The sequence below is a fragment of the Mchenga conophoros genome, linkage group LG15 (assembly GCF_057382185.1).
Source record: "Mchenga conophoros isolate Kocher_MC1m ecotype Shallow Benthic linkage group LG15, M_conophoros_male_GT1.1, whole genome shotgun sequence".
NCBI classification, from domain to species: domain Eukaryota; kingdom Metazoa; phylum Chordata; class Actinopteri; order Cichliformes; family Cichlidae; genus Mchenga; species Mchenga conophoros.
In genome coordinates this window covers 9,441,331-9,468,221 of record NC_140540.1, presented here as the reverse complement: position 1 = coordinate 9,468,221, position 26,891 = coordinate 9,441,331, and the positions used below count along the sequence as shown (strand labels likewise).

At 38.6% G+C, this 26,891-nt stretch overlaps 1 protein-coding gene across 4 annotated transcripts; it reads left to right on the top strand.

The window, feature by feature from the left end:
* The first annotated feature begins 488 nt into the window (after window positions 1-488).
* ptk2bb (protein tyrosine kinase 2 beta, b) lies at window positions 489-26,112 on the top strand. 4 transcript variants are annotated; one of them, XM_085247967.1, is made up of 31 exons: window positions 489-625; window positions 7,947-8,182; window positions 8,395-8,573; window positions 8,689-8,776; window positions 9,137-9,216; window positions 9,435-9,497; window positions 10,111-10,165; window positions 10,311-10,451; window positions 10,603-10,677; window positions 10,763-10,864; window positions 11,840-11,957; window positions 12,086-12,125; window positions 12,220-12,251; window positions 12,369-12,410; window positions 12,499-12,596; window positions 12,716-12,797; window positions 12,904-13,004; window positions 13,155-13,270; window positions 14,165-14,265; window positions 14,611-14,700; window positions 16,405-16,609; window positions 18,866-18,971; window positions 19,062-19,121; window positions 19,210-19,332; window positions 19,473-19,625; window positions 19,866-19,901; window positions 22,502-22,520; window positions 22,645-22,679; window positions 22,884-23,018; window positions 23,142-23,222; window positions 23,726-26,112. In XM_085247967.1, the coding sequence occupies exons 2-31, from the start codon at window positions 7,985-7,987 to the stop codon at window positions 23,939-23,941; spliced, it is 2,970 nt and encodes a 989-aa protein (XP_085104093.1). In that variant the 5' UTR covers window positions 489-625; window positions 7,947-7,984; the 3' UTR covers window positions 23,942-26,112. The 4 variants fall into 4 exon arrangements, with proteins under 4 accessions (XP_085104093.1, XP_085104090.1, XP_085104091.1 ...); XM_085247964.1 differs by having other exon boundaries at window positions 19,473-19,901; XM_085247965.1 differs by lacking the exon at window positions 489-625 and adding an exon at window positions 4,537-4,693 and having other exon boundaries at window positions 19,473-19,901.
* Window positions 26,113-26,891: the final 779 nt, after the last annotated feature.

Below are 26,891 nucleotides of genomic sequence, written 5' to 3'. Positions count from 1 at the left end.
AACGAAATCTAAAACCTCAACAGGAAAGTTCAGTGTAGATGAGTCCACTTTTTTATAACATGAGCTATATAAGGAAAAAATAATAGCTGATCTAAGGTCGCATGAGACAACTGCATTCAGGACTTGAGTTATATCTGCTTATACAAATAGTTGGAGGTTGCAGGTTGGCGCTTAACGTCAGCCCGATATTTTTGAGCGTACAGCGCCCTCTGGTGTTCAGAGGATTTAGCTACAACATAACACCAGTGAAGGTGACTTAACGTAGAGGAAAAAGTTTGTTAGACGGGAGAGAATAAATATAAGAATATTTCAGGACAGGGTTTGTGCAGATTTGATTTTAAAGAACTCGGTTTCTCTTTTTTGTATTATATTCCAAAAACCATTCCTGGGTCGTAAACAGTTCAAAACTGTTGGGGTTGGTGTTTATTTATCCCGGATCATGAAAGACTCCTGAAATAAGGAAGTGGACTCACCTTAGATCAGCACGCCAGAGGTGAGGGAGTGGCTACCTGCCCCTTCTGCTCGACTAACAGTGCGAGAGGCGAACTGACGTGCCCAGGGCTCTCCGGGAGGAATTGTACTCTCCATAAAGCTTTTATTCTCAGGGAAGTTCAATCAGAATCAGGTAAGACTCAAAGATTAACTCGTGTTTATGTTTCTGTGAGCACAGGGGTTTCCAGATACTGCTGAACAAACCATTATGATTAATCCGAGTGTTTGCCATAGGCCCAAATGTACTGTACAAGTTAATAAAAGACTGATTGACCAACATTTATACGATCTCACAAGCATGCAAATCCAGAATTTGTTTTATTCATTTTCATTCTTTAAACTATCCACAAACGTGAGTTTTACAATATTTTCTTTGACTGATAGGAAAGAGAAAAAAATGTGAGGCTTGTGCAAGTGTGTTTTCAGGATAAGCAGCTGAGTGTCACGGCAGATTGTGGAGTCCTAGCTGCTGTTTTTTCACATAGAAAGAAAACTTTGTTCATTATCAAAGCATGTCTGTGCAGGTGAGGAGGCAGCCCGCCGCATTCCAGTGCCTGGGGTCATGACGTTGCAATATGCAGACCCTCAGCACAAATGTGTTTAGCGAGTAAGCCTGCCTGAGTGCCTGCCTGCGCTGTGTTTCCACCAGGAACAGAGGTTACACAATAACTGCTGTAGTTTTATCATCTCTACAGGAGAGCAATTAACTTTTTTTTTTACTGTCAGATATCAAGAGTAAGATTTGTTTCTAATATATATACACACACATAGTAAAAAAGGTAGGTAAGATAGGTAACATAATGACCGGTGAGAGTTTTCCGATACCAATTCCCAGAAACACCATGTGATGAGACTTGTCCAAGGAATGGATGTTACTGTCAAGTGTGCATGTCATGACAGATTTTGGGAAACACAGTGTCTTCCATATACACAGCTGTCTGGCTGCTGCTGCTGCTTTAGAAAGAAACCCGAGAGGCTGTCAGAGGACGTGCAAAATAGAAAGCCTAACTAATATCAATACTAGATTTTTTTTATTTTATAACTTTTCACTTAGGCCCAAATAAATGTCAGTAAAAGTGAAGGATTCAGTCATTTGACTGAAAAACAAAATAACCCTATCAGAGAGTTGCAGAAATTTCAGGAGCGGGCAAATCAACAGCCTGGTACATTCTTAAAAAACAATGAATGCACTGGCCACCTCAGCAACACCAAAAGGCCTGCAAGTCCACAGAAGATGACTAATGTGTGTGATGACAGGATTATTTCCATGGTTAAGACAAACAACTTCACAACATCTAAAGAAGACAAGAACACACTCAGGGAGATAGGTGTATCATTGTCAGTATCTACCATGGAGGCGTCTGCATGAATGTAAATATAGAGAGTTTGCAACAAGGTGCAAACCGACAAGTTATTCAAGGCAGTGAAATGGGATATTCTGCAACGGGCAAGTCAGTCAACCGAGCATGCTTTTCATTTATTAAAAGAAAAGATGACAAGCATCTCTCAGCAGTAATTTAAAACATATGGTCATATCTTTAAATACATGTTTGCTTTAATGCAGGAGTCATTTAGATGGATGCTGAATAGGAAAGTTTACAGCTAAAAGGAGAGATTGAATGTAGTGAACAAACTTTAAATTACTGCAAATTATACTCTTGAAAACTTGAACTTTGTTCAAGAAAGGCAGTGACTAAACTCAAGATCGTGAAATAAAAGCATCAAATATTTCATATGAGGATTGGTATCTGGGTGCTGCTTCCTGAGCCTGGTTCTGCTGAACGGTTCTTCCTGTTAAAAGGGAGTTTTTCCTCCCCACTGTCACTAACTGCTCGCCCAGACAGGCTTTTTTGATTGCTGTTTTCCCCCCCCCTGTTTTTTTCAGGGTCTTTACTTTGCAGTATAACGTGCCTTGAGTTAACTGTCCCTGTGATTGGTGCAAAACAAATAACACTGAACCGAACAGCAACTACTGATATAATACTTACTAATGAACAATTAATTAAGGACTAAAAACCTACCATTATTTTTTTCACAATTATATAAAACAGATCACTTCACAAGCTTGAACAAAGATGTTTAATCCTTAAAACAATGAAGAGAGACTGTTTTTATTTCAAGCAACTAACTGATTAATGAACTTGGAGTTGCAGCTTAAGTGTAACTGGTCTCACTCTGATGGGAGCTTTCCAAATAGAGTAAAGTTTTATATGCAAGCTTAAACTTAGCAAAAAGCCAGGTCATGGAAAAAAGTAAGTTTTCACATAATAAATAAAGGATAAAAAATAATCAAAAGAACCTTACAGTGTGTTAGACATTCCCCAGCTGCGTGTTGGTGGCCATTATTTCTCTGAGACCTACTGCATTGCAGAATCAGTTTAGCGTTTCTGTACACCCTCCCCTGTCCTCTAAGTGCAGCCTTGTTTAAAGTTTCTGCCTTGCCACTCATTTTCTTGTGGAATTTCCTTCTCATTTATCAGCGTCCATACGCCCTCCTCAGTTGATGCTGTTTTCATTAGATCCCAGCAGAATAATAGCGGAGACATACAGCAGTAACTCCTCTAGATAATTGTCTGCGGTAATGAATATTTCCACTTATTGTCCCGCTGAGGCCTCTGTTGTGGATGAGTGTTGAAAGAGTTAGTTCACTCCAGCTCGCTCTCAGTTTGTGTTAAAAAAAAAAAAAACTCCCTGGAGAGAACAGTCGTTACCATAACAACTCAAGTGCCAGCATGACAGTGTGTGAGTGGCAACAACGCGTGTGCCTGGCAAGTGTCACTTTTGTTCACTTATGAACCAAAAAACTAAAAAAAAACAGTGTTTTTACAGACAATCAGAAGAAAAGACTTCATGGTTGTCTGTGATTTTGTGATTTTACTTGGGGATTTTTAAAAAGTGTGTGTTTGTGTGTGTGTGTGTTGACTTTTTTTGAGAGCTCATTCTGCCTGACATTACTGTCCTTCTCTAGAATTGGATGGCTCTTTTCCTATAATCAAGAGAGCTCACTGCCATTAAAACACAGGACCTTACTTTGAGGTATCTGAACGTTATTTCTAAATGTATTAATTCATCATTGATATATTAATCTAATCTATCTGATTGTAAAATGAGCAAAGAAAGGCAACAAATCTAACCTGCCATTTTGTGGGAAATTATTTTTGTTAATGATTGAATTGAGACTTGTTTTCTTCATTACTTTCATCACAATAATTCAAAAACCTAAAAAAAGCATAGTTTTTTTACCATCAGTCTGAAAGTCAGAAGGAAGTAATCTGCAGTTACGTAAGAGGAACTGAAATCATTAAAAAGCGATAAATTGGTCTATCTGAGTGACACAAGTGCTCAGTTGACTATATTTGTGTGTTGTCAGGTTTTTGTTTCTTTTTATTAATTGTGACTCACCGCCAACAAACAAAAGGTTTTTGTTAACGCTCGCCTCTTTCCAGAAATAGTTTGCTTGGCTTTTAAAGCCAGTCTTTATACTTGGTAAGAAGCCCAGTTTAAACAGGGACCTGTCCATGTCTGTGCCTCGTTGTTCCTGATTTGTGTGTTGAAGTGTTAAAAACTAAATCTAGTCTCACACGCTTGCCCAACAGCGTGTTTAAGACCTTACGACAACCAGTGGTCTTGTTTCGATGATTTTTTTTTCTGTCTTGTTGTTGCTGTTGTTGTGGTTGTTGTTGACCCTATGACGTCAAACCCTTCATGGTATACTGTGTAATAAGCCTTATGCAAATATTTTGTCACAAAGGATTTTGCAATGGTGTTTGGCCATTTGTAGCAGTATGTAAGGTTTAGGTTTACTGACAGCAATCAGTGGAATCCACATGTTCAGTCCATGGATGCTTTTTCTTGGAAGTAATTTTAAACTTCACTCTGTCTCCTGGAACCCCTCTTTCAGGCTGCCCACACCCAGGTGATGGTGTAACATGCTGCCTTTGCTTCACACTCCTCTTCTCTTTTTCTTTTCTACACATACACACGCACACACACACATACACTCTTACACACAAACACACCCACTCAGCCCTGCTGGGGAATTCATGGCCTCAGGCTAACAAACACAGTCGAAAAGCAGCAGAAAGCCCTGAAAGAATTAACGCTGCTCGGCTCCCTCACGGACTAACAGCGTGGAGTTTCATTTGTACGGAAACACCTCATGACAGACAGAAGACACTTTTCCGATCGACAGTATTGTGAGGTACGCATGTTGCAGCTAGTTTCTTTTGCTCTGTTTGCTGAGCCTTCAGTTTCTGATTGGTCAGGCAGAATAAGACGGTAAGAGCTTCTGTGCATTTATTTATTTAGTTTTTGTTCACACGGTAATTCCTGCCTTTATCTGTGTCACGTAACCTGTTTGGTCACAGGGTGTACAGCACCCTTGCTTTTCAGAACAGTGAGCAAATTATCGTCTAATTCCAAAAGTGTTTTTATAGCTGTTATTTTATCACAGCCATAAGAACTGTTAAAATCTCAGATCACCAAATGGTCAGTGCAGAATCTCCTGTTGCTCGAATGCATTTAAAAATATTCCTATCTGCTCTTGGAGGATAGATAAATATTCCTACATGAAAAAGAAAGGATTTTTTTTTTTTTTTATCATCGCATGTGGTTTTAACAAACCATAATTTTAATTCAGGACAGCACAGCGGTGCAGTGTTTAGGACTGATGCCTCACACCAAGAAGGTCTCAGATTTGAATCCGCCGACCGGCTGGTACTTTTCTGTGTGCAGTTTACCTGTTCCTCTTGCTCTCTCAAGGTACACTGTGGATTTCTTCCAGTCCCAAAATGCTTGTTAGGTCAATTGGCGATCCTAGATTAGGGGGGAATATGAGCATGACTGGTTGTCTGTCTTGGTGTGTTAGTCATGTGACAGCTGAAAAAAGCTGCAGTGGCTTCAAAACCATTAAAATTGGTTTAAGAAAAAAACACTAAAAAATGAATTAAGATTTAGTTAAATGTTATGTATATAGTCTATGCCAATCTCGTGAGCAAATCATAGTATGAGACTTAAAGCCCTTACTAGATTTAAACAAACATATATAAAACATTAACAATTATTATGAAGGAGGGGTCTTTATTGATTTTTAGTATTTTGGATTTAGAATGACAGGTCTGCATGCTCAACGTAATGCTGAACCAGGAGGCAGTTAGCATATCTTATCAGTTTTGGTGGTAGGCAGATTTTGAGTCATTGTACCAAACAGAGCATCACTGGTGCTGGGTTTTTGGGTCTGAATCTGACACCTTTGAGTCTGTGCCACCATCTATTCAGCTGAGATGTGTGCTATGCTAAATGTGCTGCAGAAAATGCACATTATAGAGTCTGGCCTGCTGTGTCAGACAACTGCAATATTTCCAAATTACTACAAGTATTTGTGATGTAAAAGGTTTTTACATCTGAAATCAAAAGACAACTTATACGGCAAAACTGATAGTTTTGTGACAGGCCAATATATAGCTCTAAAGGTAAGCTAACTGCCTGCTAGCTATAGCATACTGGACATAAATGAGAAGAAACAGAATTCCTAGAATTTCAAATGACTAAGTTATCCTTTAATAAAACTCAAAGAAGCCAGTTTCTTATACTTAAAAACGACTCAACAGTCGCTCCATTACTGAAGTACTATGTCAGACCTCCTTTTGCCTTCAGAATTGCCTTAATTCTTCATGGTATAGATTCAGCAAAATTCTGGAAATGTTCTTCAGAGATTTTGGTCCATGTTGACAGAATAGCATCACACAGCAGCTACATATATTATTTTTTTGTCTAAAGAGTATACCAATGTATGCATACCAAGCTTATGCATAACCTTGGTATTCATACCAACAGTTGTGTTAAAAACATTGCTACATTCCCCCGGTGAGCTAGTAGTCTCTGCAGTTGGACCGCAAATGGCATTTAACACCAAATTAATAGAAAGTTTAACTACAAAGTTTATAATGACCATAAACACGAGATTAAAAATGTATGTTTGAACAAAGCAACATGAATTATGTTATTCTTTTGCCTGACAGATTTTCTGTGTAGGTTCTCAGTGATCCAGGTCATGGTTAGCCTAAGGACCTTGGAAAGAAAGCAACTGGACCTCTAACTTTCGTGACAGTGTTTCACCTGTCTTACTTTGATATACTCTTTGAACTCTTATCCAAAAGACGGCTCATTCAGCTCTGAAACCAAATGGTCAGGAGCTCCAGGTATTTAAACCCTTAAGAGGGTCCAAGCTCCATAAGAGGGTTGTTGACCCACTATGAATCATGTGCGTCATCACATGAGGCAATGTATGAAAAAACATGTGGGTTATTACCACCAGAGGTTTCACATGAAATCGCTCTGAGACCTCGCCTTACTCTATCACGCGACCTATTGAGGTCACCTGACACAAGATGTGAGTTGGGGTTTTAAGCTTCTGGGAAGTCATTTTAAAACTGCATTGTAGGTGGCTGAGAGGTGTCGTAAGCAACCTCCTCTTTTCAGTCATGGTCGTTCATGGTGGGTTGTGGTGTGTTCCCCACAAGGGGAGCTAGGATGTTGGCAAGGAGCTTGGAAATGTTGTAGGTGGTTGAGTTTATACTGCTAACTAACTTTATACTTCTAAAAATGTCCTCTTAAGGGACTCTCCACTATTTTGGTTTTAGAACTTCCGCAGCATGTCTTTTATCCTGTCTTCCTTCTCTCACCCCAACCGGTCGCGCCAGATGGCCACTCCTCCCTGAGCCTGGTTCTTCTGGAGGTTTCTTCCTGTTAAAAGGGAGTTTTTCCTTCCCACTGTCGCCAAAGTGCTTGCTCATAGGGGGTCATATGATTGTTGGATTTTTCTCTGTATGTGTCTACTTTAGAATATAAAGCGCATTGAGGCGACTGTTGTTGTGATTTGGTGCTGTATAAATGGAATTGAATTGAATTCAATTGAATTGAACTGAGGCAGCCTCTTGGATGAAAGGTCAAATGTCTCCACAAAGTCGAAGAAATCCAGTCACTTGGATGAACTGGTAGTTAACAGGTGGCAAAAGGAATGCTGTTAATAGAGAAACAGCGTTTAGTAGCAAAATATTATGGAGATGAAAATGCAAAGAATTCAATATTTCATTGTACATTTTTGTTGCATGTTTGTGAATGGCAAAACGGTTTGAGAGCAGCGATTAGTTTTACTCCAAAACCTTGCAGGTCCTCACTTGAAATCTGGTTGAGAAAGAATGTAATCTGGATATCTCAGAAAAAATGATATGAATCATAGCAGCCACATGGCAAAAGATCACAGCTTCAAAGTGAAGCATCGCACGACTGTAGTAGTATAATGAAGCAACTCACAGAACAGTGTGTCCTTTTCTTTTGAAGAAATTATTATCACTCAGTTCTTCCAGTTAAACCTTTTGTTTACCCAGATGTCCCATCTAAAATAAAAAAGCACCATGCATATAAAGTATCGTTTTTCTTTTCTCTGTTTAAAGGATGATTTTGATGTGATGATGCCAACCCAGCTTTGACAATGTATGAGGTGATGTCCGGTGACACCCTGTCCTGGAAGGTGCCCAGTCCACGACAAAATGAAACAGAGGCTGGCCCTGAAGAACAATTCTCTGGGGATGGTGGACCTGTCAAAATCCTTAAAGTGTGCTTCAGCACCAACAACAACCTGGGCAAGAATTTCAAGCTGGTGAAATGTGACAACTCCTGGCAAATTAGGGTGAGAATGTAGCCCAGAAAATATGGGGAAGAGAATTTCATTGTCAAAAAAGACGAAAAGGGAAGTGCCAAATCGTGTTTCCGCCACTTAATGTTATAATTTTATCGCTATTACATATTTAAACGAGTTTAAACCAGAAATTTCAATAAATTGAAGGATGACCAAAAATCTTTTCAAAAAGTATTTTTTAAACTTCTTTTTTTCTCCTTCAGGCTATCATTCGTTCAATTCTGGTCAGCGGGCGTTTAGGGCCAAACGTTCAACACGCAGGATGCTATGGCCTCATGCTAAAGCACCTGAAGTCAGAAGAACTTCACTGGCTCCATCCAGACCTGACTGTCGGAGAGGTGGAGAAGCGCTATGAGAGCAATCATCTGGAAGCCGAGTGGAGGTACTGATGGACTATTAGGATATTAATCTTGTAATTAACATATGTACTTTTTGTAAGCTTTATTGTATTGAGTTTTATTTGTAAGCTGATATCTATATTTTCCTTTCGAGCACAGATATGACCTTCGTATCAGATACATTCCTGTGAATTTTGTGGAAAAATTCAAAGATGACAGATCGACCTTTGTGTATTTTTACCAACAGGTAACTGTATTTGTTATCCTGTCATAAAAGCTTCCTGCCTCTATTGTACTTGTTGTTGTTTAACTGATATCCTGTGCATCATTTTAGCAAATCTCGTGTAGAGTGTGTTACTTTAGTTGCTTAAGCCTAGCCAAATTTGCTGCTGCCTTTGCAAGTCGCTTTGCAACCTAACTCTACTAAAGAAGCCTGTTGTCATTGATGACAGATTGGGTTGGTGCTGCAAAGTCAAGTAAAAATCACTCTAGGTGGAAATGGTTTTCTTTTGATTTAAAGAGTCCTGACTGACTTTGTTTGAAGTTCTATTTAGAATTTTATTGTTGGTATTCGCATAAAACTCAAATTTTTGACATGTTATTATAGGTGCGTAGTGATTACATGCAGTATCATGCCAGTAAAGTCAGTGACGGGATGGCATTGCAGCTTGGTTGTTTGGAGATCAGGTGAGTCACTGCATTCCTTACCTCGCTGTGAGTGTGAGGTGACTGAACTGGGTGTATTTACTGTACACTTTCCAATTGTCTCCCTCTTGCAGGCTCTTTCATAACTTAACCCGTGTTGCTGTGCTTTGTATTTAATAGAATGATCAAAAGCTATAGAATACTTAAACTGCTATTTTTATTAATCATTTTGTATCTTTATTCTCACTCTGTTTTCACAGGCGGTTCTACAAAGACATGAATGCAAAAGGTCTTGAAAAGAAATCTAACTTTGAGCTGCTAGAGTAAGTTTTTACTTTCTGTACACTACAAAGAGTTATCGCTCTAATATTACATTAAGGGCTTTTAAATCCAGTTTAACTGGTGTTGTTTAATTACGTTACCCTAAAAGTGACACTTCATGGGTTGTGAACCCTCAGCTTCAAAACATGATTAAAAATGCCTTGAATTAAACTAAAAGACCATTTTTTAAATATTAAATCAGAATCAGAATACCTCATTAATCCCTAGGGAAATTATGTAATACTAAGCAAAAGACAAAGAAAAAACGTCACAGCATGAAGGAAAATCAGGACCAATTCAAACAGGCTGCATACCGGTTGATGCAAGCTCAATATAAAATTTAAATGACATGATGATGATTTAAAAAGCCGATACATTATTATATATTACATTTATTTATTTCTTTGAGACACCCTAAATATGTGTAGCTATTTATTGTTCCTTACCAAAAAGCTTTAACCGAAATTTTTATTTATATTTATTGGCCATTATAAATGCCAGTACCAACAGTTTGACAAACAGCTAACATCAGCAATAGATTGCCTTTCAAGCTCTAGAGTATGTTTTTAATTCTGAATATTCTTCTAAGGTTTTTTGTTTGTTTTACCAATTTAGAAAAGAAGTTGGCCTGGACCTTTTCTTTCCACAGCAACTGATTAACAGCATGAAGGTAAATTTCTCTAAACGTGACTTAGTGTGTCCTACCTAAACAGGCACCCACAATTTATGAGACTTCCTTTGCAAATTAATATTGAGTCACTATTGTGCAAAAGTGCAAGTTTTACCATTTTCAAATCTCTGTGGCTGTGATCCAGCCTAGGCCCCTGCGGAAGATGATTCAGCAAACATTTCAGCAATTTGCAACACTCAAGGAGGATGACTGCATGATCAAGTTTTTTGAGACGCTTAAAGATTTCGTCAGCTATGATGAAGAGGCCTTCCCTTGTGAACTCGTGGTGAGCAGGAACATGATGTTCATCTGGAGCAATGAATCATGTCTTATTCATAAATAACAAAATAGACCTCGTTAAGCTTGTCCAGAACTCCAAGATCTGTAGATTTACTGTTTGAGGTATTAATGTTTCAAATGTTTTTATTTGTGAATAGCAAGGCTGGAGTCTGTCTGTGGAGCTGGTCGTCGGTGGGAGAGGAATTCGCCAACGCACACAGAAGGATTCAGCTGTAAGCGTGATTAAGATTTTGTTAATCTTGCACACAGGTTTAACTTCATAATTTAATCATTGCATTCATTCCTTTTGTGTGGCAGGCTGTGTTTTTAGCTGACTTCAAACAAATTAAGAAAGTACAATGCATATCGCAGAACGATGGCAAGGCTCTCCTAAATCTTGACATAGAGGGCGCGAAGCAAGTAAGTGTAATATTCCTCCCTATAGTTTGAAATATTAGGGAATGTCACTCAATAGCTTCCTTTGTTAGGTACACCTCGTTGGTATTTGATTGGACTGTCTTTTCTCTTCAGCACTCCCTCGAGTCTTTGTGGCACAGATTTGGGAAGGTGCTGGAAACATTGCTCAGAGATTTTGATCCATATTAACATCACAAAGTTAATGCAGATTTGTCGGGTGCACATTCATGATGTGAATCTCGCATTTCACTGCTCTAGTGGATTAAGATCTGAGGCCATTTAGTACAGTGAACTCATTGCTATGTTTAAGAAAGCAGTGAGCTTTGTGACATGTTGTGTTTCATCAGAAGATGGGTACACTGTGGTCAGAAAGGCATGGGCATGGTTAGCAAATGTGTTGGGTGTTGAAACTATGTTCAGCTGGTGCTAGATCAACATGTACCAAGAAAAGTTTCCCCCACACAATTACAGCATCACCAGCAGCATGAACAAGGCAGGATACATTTATGCTTTTATGTGTTTTAGACCGAATTCTGACCCCCACTAAGCAAATGTTGCAGCAACATTAAAGATTCATTAAACAAGTATTTTTTCCTATCTTATGTTGTCCAGTTTTGGTGAGCTTGTGTGAATTGTAGCCTCAGCACATAGTGTGGTCTCCTGCTGTTGTAGCCCATCTGCTTTAAGGTTCGATGTCTTGTGCATTCAACACCTACTTGTGCCGTTCTATCAACTCGAACTCTGGTGATTTCCTTCTGACTTCTAGCGTCAACCAGGCATTTTCGTCCAGAGAACTGCTGCTCATTGGATATTTTCTCTGTTTGGACCACTCTCTGTAAAGTTCAGTGTGTAAAATACTCAGACCAGCACGCTGAGCACCAACAGCCATGTTGGTTGGCTGATGAGTTATTGGTATTTTCTAAACTGGCCATTCAGTCTATGTATTTTTGTGACATGCCATTGTGTCCTCATTGATAGCGTCTGACCATCAATGTGGCCACGGTCGCTACGGCTGAGAACATGATTGATCTTATTGACGGGTACTGCCGCTTGGAAAACAACACAGATGAAAGTGTTATCCACCGACCAAATAGAGGTGTGTAAGATTTATCTATTAAATAAAGGGCAACATATTGTTTTTAAAGATTGACCATTGTCTTAAAAGCTGTTTGAAATATATTCTTAAAAGTCAATCTGGATTTTCATTACTACTTCCTATCCTAGATGCCAATGCAAGAACCTCCCTACCTGAAATTCCTACTGGGTAAGTGGCTGTTTTACTGACTTATGCAGTCAGTGCTCTAATTTGAACATTTCTGACTTTGGCTTTCCCCCATTTTGTCTTTTCCTTGGAGCAGCAGAGAGACGAGCTCGCTCAGACACAGTATGGGTGAGCTCAGAATTTTAACAACCTATGCTGTACACTTTTTAATAGTTAAAAACCAAATTCCTTTTAATAGTGACGTTATTATGAAGACAATAAAAATGAGATCTTTTGCATTTTTAGGTTCAGATATCTACTGTGAGATTGATGAAAGGCCAAAATCAGGTTCGGAAAAGTCTATATTCAATTCTGTTACAGGATCATACCTGTGAAAACTCACTTTTTAATGTTCACTGTTACTGTTGCTCTGCAGTTGTGAAATACGGCATTGACCGAAATGACATTGTTCTCGGCCGAATCCTCGGCGAGGGTTTTTTTGGGGAAGTCTACGACGGAGTATACAAAAAAGCTGTAAGTTTAAAGGGTTTAAGCGCGGTGTGTTACAGAGCATCTATAAAATACATGATTGCATTAGAAATAAATGGCAGCACGCAAAGTGAATGTGCAGTAACATGTGTTTAATTGGACAGAATGGTGAAAGAGTTAATGTGGCAGTGAAAACCTGCAAAGACTGTTCACCTGACGTGATGGAAAAATTCATGAGTGAAGCAGGTACGCAGAGAAAAAGATTTCTAAAACAGCTGCTACGTTCACCACAACTGTGCCAGCAGTAACTGACAGAGTTGTCCTGATAAGTTGTGATGTTTGTGTTTGTCAGTAATCATGAAGAACCTCGACCATCCCCACATCGTCAGACTGATTGGAATCATAGAGGAGAATCCCGTGTGGATTGTCATGGAGCTTTATCAGTATGGGGAGGTTAGTCCTCATTTCCTGATTGGTTATAGAAAATATGCATTTAATATATGTTCTTTTTTCTTTTTAAACTAGTGTAGCTTCTGGATGCCACAGCAGATGTCGCACATGTGAATTCCTGACTGATTAAACGCATTATTGACTTTCTTGCAGCTGGGACACTACCTGGTTCAAAACAAAGAAAAGCTGACAAATACAACCTTAGTGCTGTTCAGCCTGCAGATCTGCAAAGCTCTCGTCTACCTCGGAGGGGTTAACATGGTACACAGGTACATTTTTTTCTCTTCTTAATTAAAAAATGAATGCTTTTATTCAACAGAAAGGTTACAGTGTTATAAGCTCTGCCTCCTTTGAGCATAAATGATCATGGTCTGACATAAAAGTAGCACCAGCTTAGGCGGGTATTTCAGATATCCTTGTCCCCAGCATCACTTTCCAGTTCCTCCTGGGGAATCCCGAGGAGTTTCCAGTCCAGGAGGGATTATATATCTCGACTCTCGACAGTCGAGATATATAATCCCTCCTGTGGCTTCTGGGTCTACTCGAGGGTCTGCTTCTAAAATGTAATCCACACTTTCAGCTTAAGAATTACAGCCATTTTTACACATAGTCCTCCATTTCCAGAAGTTCAAGTAGTGACAAGCAGTTTGATGGCCAGGTGAGGCATGCTTCTTTGTTAATTCATGGCAAACAAAGCGGACATAATATCTCAAGTTGATTCAAAGAGTTGGATTTGTATTGTTGGGTTTTCTCCCTCAAGGCATCCTACTCAGTCGCCTTTTGATTGAAAGTGGGTGCCACGCAGGCAACACAGTTGGTCTGCAACTATTTGCAATCGGTCCACCAGCTAAAAAATTGAATGCAGCCTTTTTTCCTAGTTGCAAGGAGAGGAGCCTACCGTCGTATTTTAACTCTAGTGTGACTGAGTGATGAAGTCGTCACATTTTGGAAAAACTTTTTATTTAATCTTAAAACATTGAAATGAGGAAAGTTGTACTGAAACAGCAGAACACCATGTTCCATTGAGTTGTGTCTGCAGACTGTTTAAGTGCACAATTTCAGGTTTTAACATGCATTATTTACATTTCCCCTGAATCTTGCCTACATTATCCACCTGTACCAACATAAATATCAACCTTTCCTCCAATCCTGTCCGCTCACAGAGACATAGCAGTTCGGAATATATTAGTCGCCAGTCCGGACTGTGTGAAGCTTGGAGACTTTGGTCTATCGAGGTACATAGAGGATGAAGAATACTACAAAGGTAAAAGAGACACTCATGAACTAACACAAATGTTTCATGCAATAAACATAAAATATCAGCTAGATTTATAAAATACTTTAACTGTAAACGCTTCTGTTATGTTTTTCCTACATTTTGATCTTGTTCACATTATTGTTTTAAGTCATGTACGTAATAATTTTGACCACAATTTTAGATTAAAGGATCTACACAGTTAAACCACAGTCTGTTATGTCTCCTTGTCAATAGAAAAATAAAAGAATATTTAAAACAAATACACAAATTAATCAACTTATTTGGAAAAATCTTTAAAAAACATGGCTTTGACTATCTTGACTATAATGCAGTGTGCTAATTTCTTTGCAGCATCTGTGACCCGATTACCAATCAAGTGGATGGCCCCAGAATCCATTAATTTCAGGCGTTTTACCTCAGCTAGTGATGTGTGGATGTTTGGTGAGCTTGTTACGCATTTACCTTCAACAGCACGGTGACATTTTGAGGGTTTGGTGCACAAGAGACTAAGAAACACTCACACATAGAAAAAGGTCAGGTTACTGGTTAATAATCAACCGAAACAAGGGCTACACAGTTTTATGACGAGGCAGGGATTATTTAAGATGATATGGCTCTACATTACAGATAACGTGCACACAAACACACATAACAGTGGACTGTTATTCTTCCTTTCTTTGTTTTGCTTTTTTAGCTCAAACACTGATGGTTTACATGGGGGAATTTTAAGCCTCAGAAGGCTCAATATCCCAACCTAACAGCCTTTCATGTGTATTTACTCCTAGTGCTTTTACAAAAGTACTGAAACACTGGCATCCTCTGACCTTTGAGGCCTAAGAGAGTGAGGAATTACCTTTATGATGCCTGACTATTTGATATCCTCCCCTAAGGTAAATCAGTTTTTCTAAAACATAAACAAACACAAGGCCCAGGCCTTGTGACCCTGAATAAGCCTGACAAAGACTCCAATCTGGCCCACTGGACGACTTTGGAAAATGTGAAGCAGGGCATAAATTTTAGCCTTTTCCTTCCTACTGATAAAGACCATGGCCATTCACACTAAACCAATGCAAATAAGTAATAGAGTTCCTGCTTTTTCATTATATGCTATAAAATTTATGATTTTTACAGCTCGTCCCCGGAAAAAAAAAGATATATCCTGTTAATTGATTTTTAAAAAGTTACGTTTTCCAATTCCAGGTCAGTCTGTGCAGTTTTCTGTAATTTTCACATTTATCTCTTACAATTTAAGCCCAAAGCAGCCATATAATGACTAAAAACTGATAGGTGCTGTTGAAATTGCACTTCTTTTTCATGATTAAATATATTAGAGATTAAATGTGTAGTTAAATATCTTTACAATGACAGAAAAGGGAGTTTCTCTCATCCGGCCCACTTAAGATCAAACTGGGCTGTATGTGGCCAACAATGTAAAATGAATTTGTTCTGCACTGTGTGTTTTCATGCACTGAATTCAACCATACTTATGATTTCCATTATGAATTTTTAAGCATGAACTAAACACTATTATTGACCCAGATCTGTAATATTTTCTCACAAAATACATCTTATTTAGTTCATGTATTTCTTTTTGCAACAGTGACTGATACAACTGTGGACATAAAGTGGACTGAAGGCTGATATAGCTAAAATAAAGCTATAGGATATGCATTAAAAACTTGAGATATATTACCATACCATAATTTATTTATATATCACTTTATTATAGCACTATATTAGGTAGATTCTGACCCAACAGCTGCTTCCTGTCGGAGAGCCATGGATTGTTTTTAAGTACAAGAATGAAATATTCTATTTTACACGGCTTATTGTAAAATAAAGCAAAATAAAGCTTTTTGAGCTTCATCTGGTGGAAAAATAACTTTTTTGAAAACTGCAATTAATGAAAATAATCAAAAACATGAATAATGAATAGTTATAATTATTACTAACTCCATTACCAAGCACCACAATGACTGCTTCAGGTGGCATTTGTTTGTCTTTGTTTGCTATTGTCAATGCGTTTAATTTCATCCTTATTGCCTGATATTTTCTATTTGTAGTCTATTACACAATCTGAAAATGAATAATGAACTGGAGGGTGAACATTCCCAAGCTTATTTTTGTTTCTGTGTTGTTTTCTAGCTGTGTGTATGTGGGAGATAATGAGTGGTGGACAGCAGCCGTTTTTCTGGCTTGAGAACAGAGCTGTGATCAACCAGCTGGAGCAAGGCATCAGACTGCCCAAACCAGATAACTGCCCTCCTGCCCTCTACTCACTCATGACCCGCTGCTGGTCCTACGACCCCAGTGAAAGACCCAGTTTCACTGAGTTGGTTATGAAGATCAGGTAATTCTTTATGCATTATTAAAAGAAGTGATTATGAAGAATACAAATGGATTGAGATCCTTTAATTAAGGCTTGGTCAGTGGGCCCAATCTTTCTCAGTTGAAGTTTGTGATTATCTGCATAAGCAGATATTGGCCTCATAGTGCTATGTTAAAAAAAAGGTTTATTTTACTCATTTCTAGTTTCATATTTCTATTCTTGACTCCACTAGAGAAGTTTTTTTTTTTTTTAATTTTATATTCTTGTAGCCCATCACTTTAGCCATTAACTGAAGCAATCATTGGCTTCTGATTGGCTACAAGTTTGTAGTAGTCTGAATCTTGAGCAATTGGCTCATAGGGATTACATGATGATGACATCATGATTAATATGAGAATATATCCTGTCTATATACATGTGATGGAAAATAAGGAAAACCATCAACCCTTTACTGTGTAGTTAGGTTCATAATCTGTTAGACAAAGACACCATCATACTTCTGAATTTTCAACAACAGTAAAACTGTTAAAATCCAAAGTTGTTGGATTTTAAATCAGACATAATTATTTCCATGGGTAAAAAAACAACTTTACATCATCTAACCAAGTCAAGAACACTGTTAGGGACGTGGGTGTATCACTGTCCCAGTCAAGAGACGTAGACCTCAGTGGAAATAGACAAGGTGCAAACCACTGGTTACACACATCTGTTTCCATGACTAGAACCACATCATAATCCAAAGCCTCACAACAGCTGTCAAACATGGTGGAGACAATGTTCTGGCATGGGCATCTGTGGTGGCCAGTGGAGCTCAGTCACTAGTGTTTATTAATGATATGACTGTCGATAGAAGAAGCAGGATGAACTGTGAAGTGTACAGACCTCAGATTCAGCCAAATGCTGCAAAACTAATCAGTAGGCAAATGGATTATGACCCAAAGCAAATTCAAATTCAAATTCAAATTTATTTGTCACGTACACAGTCATACACAGTACGATATGTAGTGAAATGCTTGGACAACTGCTCGTGACCTAAAGAAAACAAAAAAGGAAAAGGCTATGAATAAGAAAGGAAATAAATATGAAAAATTAAAAAGGGTCAATTTAACTAGGAAAGCATATGTTGGGTCTGTGTTTCCACAGGCCCCACTAGTTTAGAGACTTATTCCTCATGAAGAACACAAGACAAAACAGAACATCTTCAACCAGTCTTTAACTCGCTAACGAGGAAAGGCTTTGGTCAGAACCAGGCTATGGAGCTTAATGCTCCTCACCTATCTCTAGCCCAAGTCCTTCAAAGAGTAGCTTCCCTCGCAGCTATTTATTCCCATGATAGTTACAGTTTACACAATACAACACAACACAAGCACCTCCCACCGTAAAACCCCCCAATGGTTCTAAGATAAGGCACTGTGTGTGTGTGTGTGTGTGTGTGTGTGTGTGTGTGTGTGTGTATGTGTGTGTGTGTGTGACCTCCTGCTCACCAGAAGGATCATAAAAGCAGGAAGCTTACAACACAAGAAACAGATCTTCCAGATAGAATGTATCTACAATAAAACCTCAGAGTGGCTGGAGAGGTGGTCAGGATCAGAGGAATCTCTTTGATCCTACTGCTTGAACTAAGACTTTACAAATTTAAGAAACACAGTGACAACATTCAACAATTTGACTTAACAGCATACTACAAAAACAACCCAAGTATTTCTCAAAACAAAAAGATTGGATATATTTTGTCTGTGGCCAAGTCAGTCAAAAGAGCATATTTTCAGTTACTGGAGATAAAAGTGAATACATAGCATCTCAAAGTAGGTTAAATAGCATTTTTTGATGTCCATGGGTTCTAAACTTCAGGCACTGACTGCAAAGGATTTTTACACAGCCCTTAAAAACATTATCTTTAACTTAGATAAAACAGTCCGATTATTTTTGAGTCTCTGAAAATAGAGGACACCGGATGAAATTGGCCGTAATTCTCAAAAGGGTCATGTAAAATCTGTGTAAAACTCTTTGAGTTAAAAGCTGAAAGTCTAGACTTAAATGCCAACTTGATGGTTTGATGTAAAACAATAACTGGGGTGGTGCATAAAAGGAAAATGACAAAAAATGTATCTTTGTCTCGCAAATTATGGACTTAGTTCTAATAATTCACTGGGTTTTCAGAGCTGGCTTGACACAAATAAAGTTGCTACATTATTTAGTGACTAACTGAAACTACACGTTAAGTTTTTGTGAACGCATTACAAAGGCATGATGTAAAATGTGTCTCAAATTTAACAGTGATGTCCACAAGATGGAGAAGGAGCAGGAAGCGGAGAGAGAGAGAGACAGAGTGCGTTCCACCAAATTTTTCGAGTCCAAGTTCAACATTGACCCCCCGCCTAAGGTATAAATTATTTTTAAGTTTACCTACTGCTCAGTCTTAAAATTTGGTTGTAACAAATGACATTTTTATAATCTTTTACATTTCCTGAAGCCTTCAAGAATGAAACCAGCCCGGTTTGGGAACACACTCAGTATTGGTCTGCACATTCAGGTACTTTTAAGCAACCTCTAGACACATCCTTTGAGGTAGCTTTAATTTTTTTCCATATATAAGTGTGTGTCTGTTTGTATCTGTGCAGCTCAATGAGGCTCTGTGTGCCAGCTCACCTGACCTAGCCAGCCCATGTGACTATCAGTCTCCTGTCGACTCCAGCAACACTCTCGCACTACCTGCCAAGTCGCCCCGGCGCCGCAGCATGGGGGTAAGAGACACTAAGCACTTCCTTTAAAGGTTTAGCTGCACAACCTACTAAAGCACTGTATTATACTGTGTCGAACGAGGATACTCATGTGATTGTTTTAGTAACATTGTAATTACACTTCTCCATCGTTGTACTTGTAGGAGAACGAGTTTTTCAGAGTGGAACGCAACACCGAGGAAGACGCCCAGCTCCTGTGGCAGAGGGAGAAACACCAGATACATGAAACGCTCCGCAAGCAGAAAGAGCAGATGATGGAGGATAAAAAGTGGCTGAAAAAGGAGGAGAGACTGCTGGTGGGGAACAGAGCATCCTTTACTTTTGTCAATCCCCTCTCTGTGTCTCTGTCCTCCTCTGGGTCCGAATGCAGTGTAGCTGTGAAGGCTACATGGAATGAGGCACCATTAAATAATACCAACCTACTTGTCCATCCAAAAAGCCCCACTAGTCTTAAATTGAATGTGCCCTTGATAACAGTTCCAAAGAGAGGGTCTATATCTCTGTTGTATGAAATGAACCTGCCTGTTTCTTTTCAGGACCCCATGGGACTAGAAGATACTGCCAATCCAGAGGTAGGTGTGCTCCTGTACAGAGTGTAATTTTAATTACAGGCAGTTTAGTGAATCAATTTAGTTACAATGGAGACATAATTTTTTTCAGATACCTAAAATACAAACAAAGTAAATTAAATGTAAAGTAAAGTAAATGTTTGGGGTTTTTTTTTTACATTGTTGTCAGTCCAGTTGTGACTGTTTGTGATCACTGAAAAATGAGCTTCGTCATAGGTCACACTTCCTGCAGGGATCAGTATAAACCACTATTAGTCAACTTAGTTTAAATCTTTTATTAGATATTTTATTAAATAGACTTCAGGTGCATAAGTTTCTATCTATCATGCCATTGTCTGATGTACGGTGGCCCTGTGAGGCCAAACGGACTGTAAGAAAACACCAGCAATAAGAAAAGTGCTGCAAAACCACACAAAACACCCACGGAAATAGGAAAAACGGAAACGAAAAAACAGATTTCCAAAAGCACAAGGGAAGGTTTTCTGGGGAGACAATAACCCGACAGACCAGTTGCAGAAACCAAAATATGCTAGTGTGTTTTAATCTCATGATTAATGTATGGATTTTTAGGCTAATAATTAGGCTAACACACTTACCGCTCACCTTTTCTTTGCGATAGATCCTCCACTTCTTTTAAGAGTCTCCCAGCACAAATCTTAGCATAGTTTGGTTCCTGCAACTGGTCCGTCGGGTTATTGTCTCCCCAGAAAACCTTCCCTTGTGCGTTTGGAAATCAGTTTTTGCCTATTTATGTTTTCGTGTTTTCTATTTCTGTTTTCTTTTTCCTATTTCTGCTTTTTCTATTTCCGTTGTGTTTTGTGTGCTTTTGCAGCGTTTTTCTTATTGCTGGTGTTTTGCAGTCCATTTTGTTAGGTATGCTGGATTACACAGATGGATTACGTGGCAGAAACACACACGGACGCAAAAAAGTTTGTGATGCAAGCTTTATATACACGAGTGGGGGGAATATTTACAAGGGAAGGGGCTATATACAGTGATGGATAAAAATGTGCCAGGAGATAAACACCGAGGAGATGAGACGGAGCCGAAGTATGCAGGTAGGCAGCAGACGGACCGGAGCTACCTGACAACAGGGAACAAAACAGAGCTTATGGCGTACCGTTGATAGCCGAACGTTAAACACAAGTGGACGGGGAGAGTTGGAGAGCTTACTTGACCACCCAAACCACAGCCGCTGCGGTGATCGCCGCCTGATGGTACGTAGCACTCCGTCGCGGATCCACAATAGCCAACACAAAATCCTAGGTAGGCAGGCAGGCGATGGAACAGGCTAAGACAAAGAGAAGCAGGCGAAACATGGATCCTTTAAAACATACAGCTCCACAGCGTAAAATCAACAGATGCAGCCTGTGCTGACTCGTTACCACTTGTGACAGCGACAATACTCCGACACCAGACGTCCGTGACTCTGCTCCCTAAAAGCGCTCACTGATGACGTCCGATGCGTCGCAGGTGTGCTGGAATGCCATCAAGCCCCGCCTCGCCTACCTACAACCAAAAGGAAAACAAAACCCAAACAACAACAATACACCTACCCACCACCTCCTAACACATTTGGCCTCACAGGGCCACTGTACTAAACTACTATACTACAACTAAAGCTTTACTACATATTTGTATCACCAAAACTACTATAAAGGTCCAGAGCCGCATAAAATAAACACATGATATACGTTATTACATTTTTAATTATTATATATTTAATATTAATAAAATATTTATATATAAAGTGTTATTATAACCCTAGAAAATAATGTATGTTTGTGTCATTTGACTGTTATTTTCTTTGATGAGGCATCCACATGATATATCCTGCAAAGCCTTTCCCCTTTTTCTTAATTTGAAATATACATTTATGACAGGAAGTGTGTTATTTAAGAGTATTGTCACTTTAATTAAGCATTTAAAGTTTAACAGTATTAAAAGGCTAATTTATCAAGTCTAGATGATGTGCAGTGTTTAACAAATTAATTAGATGACCTGTCATAAAGAAAACATGCAAATATTTTAGAAATCTGTCAAAAAATTGTTAAAGCTGAAAGTGACATTCTATGTGCACGTTTGAGGCAGCATACTGGACTTCCCTGAGGAGTCAAATTAATCAGGCATAACATTCAACCACTAAAATGAATTTTCCTGTTCATGAATAACTGACATCTTAATCAAAGAATAATAATGTCCCTTTAGAAACGAGCACCTCCCTGCTTTTTATGAAACAGTACATTTAAAAATTAATGGATAACGAGAATCATTTAATTTTAGCATTAAAAATATCAATTTGATTAAACACCTTGTTCACACTGGTGTAATAATCAATACAGAAACACAAAAAATGATTTTGGTAATTACCAATACCGTTAATTTAGGGCAGCAGGGGCATAAACCTAATACTGGGTTTTTAAGCGCTTTTCTCTGCTTAAACTAACCAGCTGATTGGTCTCATATAACTATCAGCAGCATCAATTATTATGATTACTTTTGTGCGTTGTTGTCAATACATAATGCGAGCTGTTGATTAGAAAGTGTAGAATTGTAAAAATTCCTCATCTCGTCCTCATGAGATCCTTCTTTTGTTCTTTTAGCCGGCTAACATCGAGATTGGTAAGCACTCAAAGCAATTCACAGATTCACATCTAAAATGATCTAAAGATGTTCCTTCGCTCCTTATGTATTTGATCTGCTATTTCTCCTCATCTGTCATATTTTTCATCTTTCTGCCATACAGCAGTGCCTGAGAAGCCGCCACGACTCACAGCAAAGGTAAGCAGATTTAGTTTTCTTAAAATTATTTTTAGGCCATAGAAAAACATCATTTAATTTAATAGCTTTGATTTTTGGATGAAAAATTATTCATAATTTGTCCTTTTTTTTGAACGGGCATCGATGCCACTGTTTTATCTAAGTAAGTGTCTTGTGATGTTATTTAGTATTTCAGTTCTTAAAACCTATTTACTCCTTTTTCAGCCTGCGCCCACAGCTGAGCTTGACCGCACAGATGACAAAGTATATCACTGCGTAATGGACTTGGTCAAAGTAGTCGTCCAGCTCAAGAATGACATCGCTGGGCTGCAGCCAGAGCAATGCATTACCCATATCAAGGTACACTGAGACAAATGAACTGCTTTGCACTTCAGTGTTACAGTTTGTTGCTGCTTTAATGCCACATTTTGAAATGCAAAGACAAAGCTCCTGAGTCATTTCTGTATTGATTTCTGCCCACAGTCTGTTGGGATGGCATTAAGAGATTTAATTAGCAGTGTGGATGAGATACTGCCCACGTTACACGGGTCTGTGAGGACTGAGGTACAGTATGACAGCATTATTTTATTATTTCATTTCCTTTCTGTGCATTTTTATCCCTTTAAACACAAACAAAGCAAAAACTATACAACTATCCCTTTAAATCCCGAACCATGAAAAAATTGCCAGAAAATTCAATTTTCTTTTTAAAAATAGTGTTCGGTGAACCTCCTGACATAACAAAGAACATTAAATATGATTTTAAATATATGCATTTTGATTTATATAATATTTGCTACAAAACATTTTTTTCAGTTTATTTCTTGAAACTTTTTACTTTAAAAAAATCGCACTGATGTAGAAGTCACAAAAACTCATCAAATATGATACACTTGCCTTTAAAGTTTACATTTTTGGAGGGGGACACCCAGAATCCATATTTTTGCATCACAAAAATACTGACGCAACGCCAGATTTCCTCAGCCGAAGAGCTGGCAAAACGTAAAACTCAGTCATCAAAGCGCCAATCTAAACGACTGATCCATTGGTCTTCTGTAATATCGCAGATCGAAGGCACCCAGAAGCTGCTGAACCATGACATGGGGGAGCTGATCAGCAAAATGCGGTTGGCTCAGCAGAATGCCATAACCTCTCTAAAGGAGGAGTGTAAGAAACAGATGCTGGCTGCCGCACACACTCTGGCTATGGACAGCAAGAACATGTTGGATGCTGTGGATCAAGCAAGAGTCAGGGCCAATTTAGCAAAGCCGGCTCCCCCCTAAAAGACATTAGATTTTTTTTTTTTCAGTTTCACATCAAACTAAATAGGGACTTCTTTTTTTTTTCTTAATATGTGAAAGTCAAAAATAACATTTGTGCATTGTAAAGCATGCATTTTTAGTTGGATCACATCGATCAATCAGTGAAATGAATCCTGCAGCATCACCGGTACTTTGGATAGCCACTGTCACGTTAATGAGAGTTTAGTTTAAATGTGATGCTACATATGGATGCATGTGTATTTTTAGGTAATGCAATAATACAGAAATGTGTCATTTTCCTTTTGCGGTCCCCTTGCATCATGTTTAGGATGTCAGTTATGCTAAATTTTAAATGATAACTGTACCTGTGTGTGATTGGTGAAGTGTTGACTCAGATATTTGCTTTGAAAGTTGTATTTGTAAATATAAAATGTGTTGCATGGGAAATGTTTCATGCAAAAAAGAAAACACATGTGAACAGTTTACTTTTGTCAGTAGTGAAATGTAAATATAGCATCAATGGCGTTTTGTTGTCGTCTTTGGTTGGCTGTATCGCACAAAGTCATGGGAATTAAAATCCACCGACCAGTGAAGGAAGCTCCCAAAAATCATATCCACGACAGATCGACCTGGTTTCACTTAAATCCAACCAAGATTGTAGGATAAGTAGCGAATTTTGTGAACGCTGAAAACTGCCTTTAAAATGACAAACACGACGTGGAGCTTAAGCACAGTTTGGCTGAAGAGTCATTAGGTGATCAAATTACTGCAAATTCTGAGCCATACTCTAGAAGGATGAGTGATTCTAGTAAACTGTAGAGGGAGGAGTGGATGTGTGCCTTGGCTGGATGAGATAAAAATGACCATATTAAAAGGTTAGTTGGCCATTTAAGTGGCATGACTCACACTAAACCAATGAACTAAAGAGCACAGTATTATCCTCACAAAGACCCAGCAATTCATTGTTGTCCTCTGTTAGGGACATGAGTCTGAGACCTCTGCATCAACCACAATTTATGCATCTGAGTCATACTTTCATTCCCAGTCCTTTGTAGTGGACAGTAGGACTTACCAACTTCCATTTATAAGTGAGACGAAGAGAATTTTACCCAGAATTGTAGACAGGGTCTCAGGCGCATAGCTGTCTGGGGATGAAGTGTAGGAGGGCCAGGTATTAAAGCAGAAAGGTGAAAGTTCAAAGCACCTACCAGCATTCGAGAAGCGTCACTGTCCAGTTTTACATCGCCACAGACTGAGGTTGCCAACCAAAGAAGAATCAACAGATATATTTCAAGACAAAGATTAAACTATTTGGCCACAAAAGCAAGAGGTATTTTTGGAGGCATCAAGGTGAGGCTTTTCAAACCTAACGACACTGCATCAACTGTCAAGCATGGTGGTGGTAGTATCATGCTCTGTAGCTGTTTTGTTGCCAGTGGTACTGGTGTGTTGCACAAAATGGATAGCCAAATGAAGGGGGATTACCTCAAAATTCATTAATCCGCTAGACCAGTGGTTCTTAACCTGGGTTCGATTGAACCCTAGGGGTTCGGTGAGTCAGTCTCAGGGGTTCGGCAGAGCCTCCGCCGTGACATGCATGGCTCATTTTGTGCACCAGTAAAAAACATATCTATGTCTTGAATTTCAAAAAAAAATATCATATTTTATTTTTCACTAAAGAGGGGTTCAGTGAATGCGCATATGAAACTGGTGGGGTTCGGTACCTCCAACAAGGTTAAGAACCACTGCGCTAGACGGTTAAACTTGGACACAGTTGAGTGTTTCAGCAAGACTGGTTGTGGAATAGGTAATGCAGGCTAACACTGAGCTTCTGGAATAGCTTTCCCAAAGCCCCAACCTCATCAACTGAAAATTTGTGGATTATGCTTAGAAGCCGCGTCTATGCAAGGAAACCAACCAATTCAAATGGCTTCTGTCGGTTCTGCAAGGAAGAGTGTTCAAGTATTCAGTCACAATTACGCCAGAAACTTGTTGATGGCTATCAAAAGTGTCTGAGGTGCAACTCTCTAAGGGACATTTCACCAATTATTAGTGGAAGTGCATATATATTTAAACCTGTATGTATATTTTTGACTGTGGATTAGAGAAAACATGAAATAAATTCAAAGATCTGCACCCAATTCTTGTTTTTTAAAGTCATGAAAGATGTATGCTGTATAACCCCCCCACCCATCCCGGAAGAAGAACAATTAAAAAAAAAAAAATCATTAGAAGCCAGCATTACCTTGAAATTCATGCCCATGATGACTGTATGTAAACTTCTAAATACCACTGTATAATTATCTACATAATGAGGTCATCTTAAAGCACAAGGAGATAGGAACATTTACATATATTTCAAGTCTTTACTGATGATCATTAAGTGTAGTTTCAGAGTCAGTTCTTTTATAAAAGAATACAAAAAATACTGTATAAGAAATTGTTTTTTTTTTTCAAAGGTCAGTAAACTGCGTGCAGACAAATTTTCAAATTTGTTTCATGGGTTTTTATTGTATAGTACGCTCAATCAAAAATACTACAATTGTTGCAGCATCGCCAGAAGGAAAAAACCTGTGCTGATGCATTTTTTGTCTAAACCAAATCACCCCAACGTGTATCCAACATAGTCTATAATAATGGGTGTTCATCCCACCATACACAAAGAGAACAGTGTCATCAACAACTTCTAATCTGATAAAAAGCAACCCAGATGGCATTGTTTACATATTTAATTCTCCCTATTTTTTTAAACGTTCACTGGTTTACCAGTATCATGGCACCTTGAACGGATTGTGATAAATTTACATGCATTTGTTGGCTCCAGTGGATGATAATAAATCTTGCAACGCAGACTAAGTTCTTCATTTTTCAGTTCATGACTGGAAACCTTAAAAAGTAGCAAATGAATTCAAAACTTCATGAAGCAGTTTTGAGCATCACTACTGACCAATGGTGGCAAATTAAATGGAAA

Bases quoted from the DNA above. Each gene is read 5' to 3' on its own strand.
- ptk2bb (XM_085247964.1), top strand. From the start codon at position 7,985: ATGTATGAGGTGATGTCCGGTGACACCCTGTCCTGGAAGGTGCCCAGT. The intron at 9,217-9,434 runs GTGAGTCACTGC...CTGTTTTCACAG, and splicing joins CTTGGTTGTTTGGAGATCAG to GCGGTTCTACAAAGACATGA. The intron at 16,610-18,865 runs GTAATTCTTTAT...CAAATTTAACAG, and splicing joins GAGTTGGTTATGAAGATCAG to TGATGTCCACAAGATGGAGA.